Source organism: Sus scrofa, chromosome 6, assembly GCF_000003025.6.
Source record: "Sus scrofa isolate TJ Tabasco breed Duroc chromosome 6, Sscrofa11.1, whole genome shotgun sequence".
In the NCBI taxonomy this organism is placed as follows: Eukaryota; Metazoa; Chordata; class Mammalia; order Artiodactyla; family Suidae; genus Sus; species Sus scrofa.
The window spans coordinates 48,962,706-48,971,395 of record NC_010448.4 but is presented as its reverse complement, the minus strand read 5'-3'; the positions used below and the strand labels follow the sequence as shown (position 1 = coordinate 48,971,395).

Sequence of the window (8,690 nt, the reverse complement as noted above, 5' to 3'; positions counted from 1 at the left end):
CACACTACTCACGAACCAAGTCGCAGCTCCCGCAAGCGGCACCTTCTGCGTTGCTGTGCGCCGACCACAAAACTTCCTCTCCTGGTCCCGCCTTTATCTTTCTACAAACCAATCCCCTCGCGGACACCTGGTAGCTTGGCCAATCAGAGTAAGTCTCGCTCTCGGACCGAGGTTTTGCCAATCAAAACGATCCTTGGGTTCCCGCCTCAGCAGAACAACTCCGCCCGACCACTGCAAGCCCTTGGCTTTTGCGGCGCCCCGGGCTACAAGCCAATCAGTGAAGGCCGCGCCCCCTCACGCGCTTCTAGCCAATCGGGACGCAATTCTCGCGGCGGACTCCTCGGAGGCAGTTCTTTAGGAGCCCCACCTCTTCCCCCTCCGCTACGCGTTCTTTGTCACGTGATCGTTAAAGGGGCGGACACCACTTTCAAGTCTTACCACGAAATTTGGGAAAGGTTGTGCGCCGCGGTCGCCATTTTGCGGGGAGGGGAGCAGTGTTTTACCTTCCGACTCCGTTCCGTATCCGAGCGTTGTTGCGGCTCCCAACGACCTCCGATCTATCGGCCTTCCCGAACCCTCAAGCCTCCTCTTTTTGCGCTCTGATTTCAGGACTTTCTCCACAGCTAGGCCTTTTTCCCTGCCAGATGTCCTTTGACCTCTTGACCTCTGACTCAAAGGTCAGCGCTAAGGTTCCAAACTCGGGTCTGTGATGCGAGGGGTGGATATCTAGCCTAAATTCTCCCACTCTTTAATCCTGTGGCTCGAAATCCGCTTTCGGTGCCTTACTCTAGGTCTGAGCTTTCATATCCTGAGATTGAACCCCAAGTTTCCAAATCTAGCCCCTGATAAGTTAACTCCTAATGAGTATCACTGCTTGAGCCTTGCACCCCAACTCTGTATCTCAAATCTGGTTCCAGATTAAAGGACCGCGTTAACTCTCAAATTCCTTGTGATTTCAGTCAGCCTCAGGGATTGAGTCTGCTTCCAAAGTTCCAGGTTTTAGCCCTGATTTTTTCAGTCCTTCTGTTCACCTTCCTCCCCCAAGTCTGGAATTCAGCTCTAAAGCCTTCAGAATCTCCATCCCTGTGACCAACGCATTTGGGAGGATCCTTCCCTTCCCTCTGCTAAGCCTTCCAGTGCAAGTCACAGACCCCAAAATGATTTCTCCATGCTCTCCTCCCTTAGAGCCACCAATTCATCCTCCAGAAACTCCTGCACCCCAGACCCCCATCATCCCACCTCCTCCCCTACCCCCAAATCTCCCGGACGTAGCTTTTCCACCCTCTCCCTTGAGTCTCCAGGCCCCTGTACCCCCACCACCCCCACTGCCACCTCCACCACCTGCCACCGGCTTTGCTGCCCCTCATGTCTTCGGCCTGGAGAAGAGCCAGCTCCTGAAGGAGGCCTTGGAGAGGGCCGGCCCAGTCCCCAAGAGCAGAGAGGATGTCAAGAGGCTCCTGAAACTGCACAAGGACCGGTAGGGTCCCCATGCCCCACCTCACCCACCCACTCAGGGTCTCACCCAAAACCTGTCCCTAGGTCACTCCAGCCATCTCCTCTTGGGGTTTCCCGTTTGCTCAAGGTCAAACAGCCTGGAGTTCCTGTTGTGGCTCAGTGAGTTAAGAACCGGACTAGTATCCATGAGGCTGCAGGTTCAATCCCTGGCCTCACTCAGGGTGAGCATTAAGGGTCCAGCATTGCTGCAAGCTGCTCTGGCATGGCTGTGGCTGTGGCTGGCAGCTTCAGCTCCAATTCGACCACTATCCCAGGTGCAGCCATAAAGAGAAAAACAAAAATGAATAGCCTGTCTGCTTCAGCCCCCTACTTAGATCCTTTCAGTGGCAGTGTGCCTTCAGCCATGAAAAAAGTCCTGCCCTGACAAACACCCGGTGGGAGAGACAGATCCCACCTCTACCAGTGACAGCCCAGGGTGGTCAGAGCTGTGAGGGAAGGGCCCAAAGGGAGTACCTGGGCTGGGGGTCAGTGCAGCCCGCATAGAGGGGACCCCTGAGTGCTGTTGGGCAGATTATTCAGGGGTATGTGATGTGGAAAGTAAACAGTTTGTGCCCAGGCCCAGAGTGAAGTAAAGAGGTGTTTAATGACTTGCAAATACTTATTTCTGGGGGGCAGGAGACTTAGTTTCTGCACCACTGGAGGGTGAATTGTTTTGTGTATTCCTTGAGGAACCAGGGCCCTGCCTCAAGGCTGCACTGTTGTTTCTTAACTGATCCTCCCTTGTTTCTGCATTCCTTCCTTTAAGAGAGTTAATTCCTGGACCTATTCAAGGATGAGCATTGTGGCCAAGTGTAGATCACAAAATGCCTTAGGCCAAAGTGTCACAGTCATAACAACGCTGGATCCTTAAGCTGGATCCTTAACCCGCTGAGCGAGGCCAGGGATTGAAACCCTATCCTCATGGATGTTAGTCTGGTTCTTAATCTCCTGAACCACAACAGGAACTCGAGTTGTTTTTTTTTTTTTCCTTTGTACGTATTGGGTTCTCTTCTGTCTAGAAAGCCATACCTGTTCTCTTTCTCTGGGGACCCCTAACCTATCTGCCTACAAGAGAAGGTGGCACACGTGGAGTTTCGCAGGTCCACATGGTGTGGGGGGCCATGCAGAGGAAGCTGGGCTGTCCTGAGGGCCCTGGGGAGCTGTGGAAGGGCTTTGTGCCCTTGCAGGGAGAGAGGTTACCTTCAAAGAGTGGAGGGAGAGTCCGGGGATGGAGGAGCCTGGAGCACCCAGAGACCCTGGCGGGAGGGGAGGGGCGAGCCCTGGGCTGGGGAGGTGGGGAGGGCAGAGGGAGAAGTGACCTGCCCAGACTCAGAAGAAACTGGCAGCGTATCTAGACAAGTTTATAATCTGCAGTAAACCCCCAACCACAGTGAGGCAAATTTAATGCAAATAACACCACCCGTTACTGCCTGTCCACAACCTGCCAGGCACTGCGCTGAATGTTTCCTTGCTAATTTCCTTAATTGTCTCAGTGATGCCCTGAGATAGGAAGGAACTACTGTTGTGCCGTTTTCCAGATGAGGAAACTGAGGCTCATGGAGATGAAGTCATTTACCACAGAGCTTGGAAGAGGAAGGGGCCAGTTTGAACTCTGGCAGGGCCGCGGGGCTCCCGGTTTTTAACGTTTGTGCTGTGTTATCACCTCTCATCAGGAGGGGGGCCCCCAGCCTTACCCTTTCCTTGGCTTTGGGATGGAACTATGAGCACATTTCAGGCACCTCCTTAGCCCAGAATGGGGGTTGGGGGAGGCATGGGATCACCAGAATATTCTGAGGACCCCAACAAGGTGATCTCTTAGGGGCCCGAAGCAGTCACTACCTGGATTTGTTCAAGGCTGAGTGAAGGGATTTCCACCCTAACTGCCTGAGAAACGGGCTTGAGAGCAGAAAAACATTCACATGGAGTTCCCATGTGGTGCAGCGGAAACAAATCTGACGAGGAGCCATGAAGTCGCAGGTTTGATCCCTGACCTTGCTCAGTGGCTTAAAGATCTGGCATTGGCGTGAGCTATGCTGTAGCTCGCAGATTCGGCTTGGATTCTGAATTGCTATGACTGTGGTGTAGGCCGGTGGCTACAGCTCCGATTCGACCCCTAGCCTGGGAACTTCCATATGCCGCAAGTACAGCCCTAAAAAAAAAAAGACATTCACAGAATTTGAGTATTTTATTTTATTATTTTAATTTTATTTATTTTTGTCTTATCTCTAGGGCCGTACCTGCAGCACATGGAGGTTCCCAGGCTAGGCGTCGAATCGGAGCTATAGCTGCCGGCCTATGCCAGAGCCCCAGCAATGCAGGATCCAAGCCCATCTGTGACCTACACCACAGCTCACAGCAAAGCTGGATCCTTAACCCACTGAGCAAGGCCAAGGATTGAATCCGAGTCCTCATGGTTCCTAGTCGGGTTCGTTAACTGCTGAGTCATGACAGGAACCCTGAGTTTGAGTATTGATGAAATAAAATTCGTATATTTTGGCAAGATGAGAGAAATAGATAGAATATTCCTCTGCCCACTTGGGCCTCCCCCTCCCACTTCTGCATCTGCATTCTCTGGTCCTCCTCAGGGGCTGCCATTCCTTCTTCATCTCATCCAGGGCCACGGCTCCTTAGGAGACAGCCTTCCGTTGTAATCTCGTGAAGGGGCCACAGTGACCCAGGACCTGCTGCTCTCTAGCTTTGTACTTACAGGTCTGGATTGAGTAACCTGTCCATGCTATGTTATTGGACATATAACCAGCCATTTGTCTCAAAAACTTACATAACAGTGCTTTGGCCGCTTAGGGTGGAACAGTCCTCCGAGCTTTTTTGCAATGCTCTTCTTGGGTGATAATCCTCAAATTTGAAGAAAATTTTCCCTTTCTTTCTTCGATTGACTCTGGATTAATTTTTTCATCCATGGTGTAGAGACACCCTTTGAGAGATTTCCTCTAATAAATCAGTCCCTCTGGGAGTTCCCCGGTGGCTCAGTGGGTTAAGGGTCCAGCATTGTCACTGCAGTGGCTTGGATTCCATCTCTGGCCTGGGAACTTCCACATGCAGGCGCAGCCAAAAAAAACCAAAAAATGTCCCTCTGGCTCCTAGTTGCAAAGTTGCTGGCACATGTGCTCTTTGCCCCTCAGTAACTGAGAGGAAGAGCAGACAGCGGCAGGCAGAAGATGGTTCCCACTGCGCGGCTGAGGAGGGAAGTGTCTCATCAAGGATGAGGGGAGTCTGATCCAGCCGAGGGTGGCCTCGGCCGGGGAACAGCCGGCCTGTGTTCCGCCCTTTCACCACCCCTCGACACCCCGCTCCCAGCCAGCCCTCCATGGGGGGACCCTAGGAGCTGGTGCCCTCATAACCTGAGTGTGGCTCGAATTCAGTTTCAGAAGTGACCTGCAGTGGATTCTCTTCTGTGCCGACCTGCCCTCCCTCATCCAGGAAGGCCCTCAGTACGTGCCCTGATTGGGACCCCAAGCCCTTGGCCTCTGCCCTGGCTTTGTGAGGATTGCCCTGGGAGTGTGGGAGGAGTGGGTCCGTCCCAGGCAGCCTGGGGAGGAGGAGGGGAGGGATGGGGTCCGTGCCAGGTCCTCATCCCGGGTGCATGCGCAGTAAACTGTTGGAATGAACGAGCAAGTGAACAAACAAACCTGGCCCATTATCTCTGACTCCACCTTGGCACCTGTTCCTCCTGGAAGCCCAAGGGACATCTCCCCCTCGCTGTCCACCAGCCCTCCAGCCTTGGGTGCTGGCCTTGAGAAGCCTCTCTCCTAAGAGGGGCTCGGCCCGGGAGAGGAGATGGGAACTCCCCCAGGGCGGCAGACCTGCTCCCCACAGCCCAGCTTTCAGGGCAGAGGGAGCCTTGGAAAGACCTGGGGGCTGAGGGGCTGGGCCTCTCTCTCCCCAGGTGCGGGCTGGTGGCCTTGTGGATGGCAGGCACTCTCCTGGTGCCCCCCAGCGGCATCCCCCTGGAGAGACTCGTGCAGGTGGCCGTGGAGAGAAGATACACGGCCCAGGGGGAGATGTTCTCAGGTGAGTTGGGAGTAGGGGGCTTTCACACTGGGTGTCCTGCAGGAGGGGACTGGAGCGCTTGGCTAGGTCACAGCAGGTGCATGAGGGGACTTTGTTCCATTCTTCGGGCCCTCCCCACCCCCTCAGGAGAGCAAAGTGTTAGGAGGTGGACTCTGAGCCACGCTACCTGGGTTCCCAGCCCAGCTCTGCCACTTCCTGCCATGTGGCTGTGGACAAGCATCTTACCGTATCTGTGCCTCATTTTTGACATTTATACAAAGTGGTGATGATCAAGGTGAAGGTTACGGGCACGGATTTCCAAAAGCCTTTGACACAAGGCCAGGTACACAGTGACTTCTCTCGCTTTCTTTTTTCTTTTTGTCTTTTTAGGGCATAGGGAGGTTCCCAGGCCAGGGGTTGAGTCAGAGCTATAGCTGCTGGCCTACGCCACAGCCACAGCAGCACCAGTTCCAAGCCATGTCTGTGACCTGCACCACAGCTGATGGCAACGCCAGAGCCTTAACCCACTGAGCAAGGCCAGGGATCGAACCTGCATCCTTGTGAATACTAGTCAGATTCGTTTCCATGGAGCCACAACAGTAACTCCAGCGATCTCTCTTTCTGTGTCTGCTCTGTCCCTGCAGTGGCCGACATGGGCAGGCTGGCCCGGGAGGTACTGGGCTGCCAGGCAGAGGTGCTCCACGGCGGCCTGGGCAGTCCCAACCGAGACCATGTCCTGCTGCACCTTGTCGCCGGACATCCCCTGCTTATCCCGTATCCCAGCACCAAGAAGGGAGCAGGGGAGGGATGGGGAAGGGTGGGTTTCCCCCCACCCCCGGAGAAAGAAGAAAAAAAAAAAAAAGAAGGAATTCCCTTGTGGTGCGGGTTGAGGATCCAGTAAGTGTCACTGCAGCAGTTCAGGTCACTTCTGTGGCACGGCTTTAATCCCTGGCCTGGGAACTTCCACATGCTGTGGGTATAGCCAAAAAGAGAGAGAGAGAAGAGTAGGTCCCAGGGCCACACCACAGCTTTTTTTTTTTTTTTTTTTTTTTTTTGTCTTTCTAGGGCTGCACCCTTGGCATATGGAGGTTCCCAGGCTAGGGGTCAAATTGGAGCTACAGCTGCCAGCCTACACCACAGCCACGGCAACACAGGATCCTTAACCCACTGAGCGAGGCCAGGAAGGGAATCTGCATCCTCAAGGATACTGGTCAGATTCATTTCTGCTGAGCCACGACGGGAGCTCCCCATACCACAGCTTTAGCCTTAACCCTGGTGCCAGCTACGACGAGGACTTCAACCACGAGCCATGTCAGCGGAAGGGCCACAAGGCCCACTGGGCAGTGAGTGCAGGTGGGCCCCCCTCCCGTGCCCTGTCACTCCTCCTCACATTCTCACCCTTGCGCTGGTGCCTCCCGAGTACTCAGGGCAGGAGCTGCGGCTGGGCCATCCCAGGCCCCACAGGGTGCTCAGCAGGGACCTGGCCGGCAGCAGGTGCCCGTTAGGGTTTCCACAGACAGAAACTGGGCACAGACAAGGGTCAAAGAGTCTGGGCCGCAGTCTTGATACAGCCACATCCACGCCTGTGACTCTGGGCCGCCATTTCCCTGTCTAGAAATCAAGGTGACAGTAGCCCCCACCTTAGGAGGATGTAGAACTCTGAATGGTGCCTGATCTGTTACCCGTGTCAGTAAGTGTTAGCTACGCCAAGCAGCAGCATCCTGCCACCTGCCTGAAAGGACCGCATTTGCAGATCAGGTAGCCTGGCTGGAGGCTCCCCTGTGTGCACGGCTGTGCCTTTGAAGGTACCTCTCTGAGCACTGCTGTTCTGGACAGCTGGTGGCAACAGCTGCAGCAGTGGTATTTACTGTGTTCGGTGGTACCTCCCTGTGCTGACGCTGTCAGAGGCAGGACCTAAAATGCCTGCAGTCCCAGCCCGGCACCTGGGTCCAAATCCCCGCCCAGCCGTGTGCATGCTGGCCCCTGCAGACTCCTCCGTGACAGTGGGGATGGGGGCAGCACCTACCCTGGAGGACTGTGGGGGGCACTCAGAGCCCCGGCCCCTGGGCAGGGCTCAGCTCCAACTCAGAGCTTCCCCCTCTCTCCCCAGGGGTGCTGCTGGGTGTGCAGGCTGTGCCCGACGTCGGCTATGCGGAGGACCCGGAGCTGCCCGGCCTGTTCCACCCAGCAGCCAGCTCGCCCCACCAGCCACCAGCCCTGCCGGAGGAAGGCTCCACAGGCACCATCTACCTCCTCTCCAAGCAGGGCAAGAGTTGGCACTACCAGCTGTGGGACTACGACCAAGTCCGGGACAGCAACCTGCAGTTGACAGACTTCTCGCCCTTGAGGGCCACGGATGGCCGGGAGTATGTGGTGCCTGCCGGCGGGGTGCGGGCCGGCCTCTGTGGCCAGGCCCTGCTCCTTCGACCCCAGGACTCAAGCCACCAGCCTGCTGCAGCCTCAGGCCAGGGCGCTCCAGCTTCTCCCTCTGCGTGACGGCCTGAGGGTTTGGGCTGGATCTCTGAGGACCTCCAGCCAGGATCCTTCTTTCAGGGGCCCCCAGAATCCATCCAGTCCTGATCCTGGGCCTCGCCCCAACTCCCCCTTCTCCAAGCCCACCCTCCAATGTCAAGCACCTCCTCTGGGCTGGGGTGCTGGGGCCAGGAGTCTGATGGACAGGCTCCCTCTGCAGGGCAGACTGACAAGCGCTCAGACCCAGGTCCTGTCCACCCCGCCTCGGCGTTTATCACTGGTGACCACCCTCTTCTAAACCACCACCCCCTCTCTGGATGTGTGCGAGCGCCTTGCCGCTGGAGCCCTTGCTGCCTCCCAGTGCCGTTCCCGGGGAAGCCTAGGAAACCAGCCTCTCCACTGCCCACCAGAGACGCTCCCCGTAGCTCTTTGCTACTCGAAGGACAGGGACTCAACTCTCCTGGCCCCAACTCCCCTCCCCTAACCTGGGCTGTTCTTCCCCACACTTTGTGCCAGACTGGCTTCTCAGGTGCCTAGAGTGTCCTGCTCCCCACCCCCCACCACCCTTCTATTAAAAATAACTCGGAAACTGCTCTGTCCTGACTCCTTATCACTTCCTCAGGGAAGATTCCTCAGCCTTGGACTTAGCACCTTCCCCTGCATATGTTTTCTGATTTCAGATAAAAGGCAGGAGTTCCCGCTGTGGCACTGTGGGT

General features: G+C 55.9%; 1 protein-coding gene across 2 annotated transcripts; it reads left to right on the top strand.

Moving 5' to 3' along the window:
* Positions 352-8,567, top strand: C6H19orf54 (chromosome 6 C19orf54 homolog). 2 transcript variants are annotated; one of them, XM_003127147.5, is made up of 6 exons: positions 352-1,477; positions 4,875-4,943; positions 5,399-5,523; positions 6,147-6,276; positions 6,785-6,855; positions 7,613-8,567. In XM_003127147.5, exons 1-6 carry the CDS (start codon positions 1,158-1,160, stop codon positions 7,996-7,998), a joined length of 1,101 nt encoding a protein of 366 aa, XP_003127195.1. In that variant the 5' UTR covers positions 352-1,157; the 3' UTR covers positions 7,999-8,567. The 2 variants fall into 2 exon arrangements, with proteins under 2 accessions (XP_003127195.1, XP_005655907.1); XM_005655850.3 differs by lacking the exons at positions 6,147-6,276; positions 6,785-6,855.

Excerpts from the sequence above, each read along its gene's own strand:
- C6H19orf54 (XM_003127147.5), top strand. The coding sequence starts at position 1,158 with ATGATTTCTCCATGCTCTCCTCCCTTAGAGCCACCAATTCATCCTCCA. Across the intron at positions 1,478-4,874 it reads CTGAAACTGCACAAGGACCG|TTTCAGAAGTGACCTGCAGT; the intron begins GTAGGGTCCCCA and ends GCTCGAATTCAG. Across the intron at positions 6,277-6,784 it reads GGACATCCCCTGCTTATCCC|CTACGACGAGGACTTCAACC; the intron begins GTATCCCAGCAC and ends CCCTGGTGCCAG.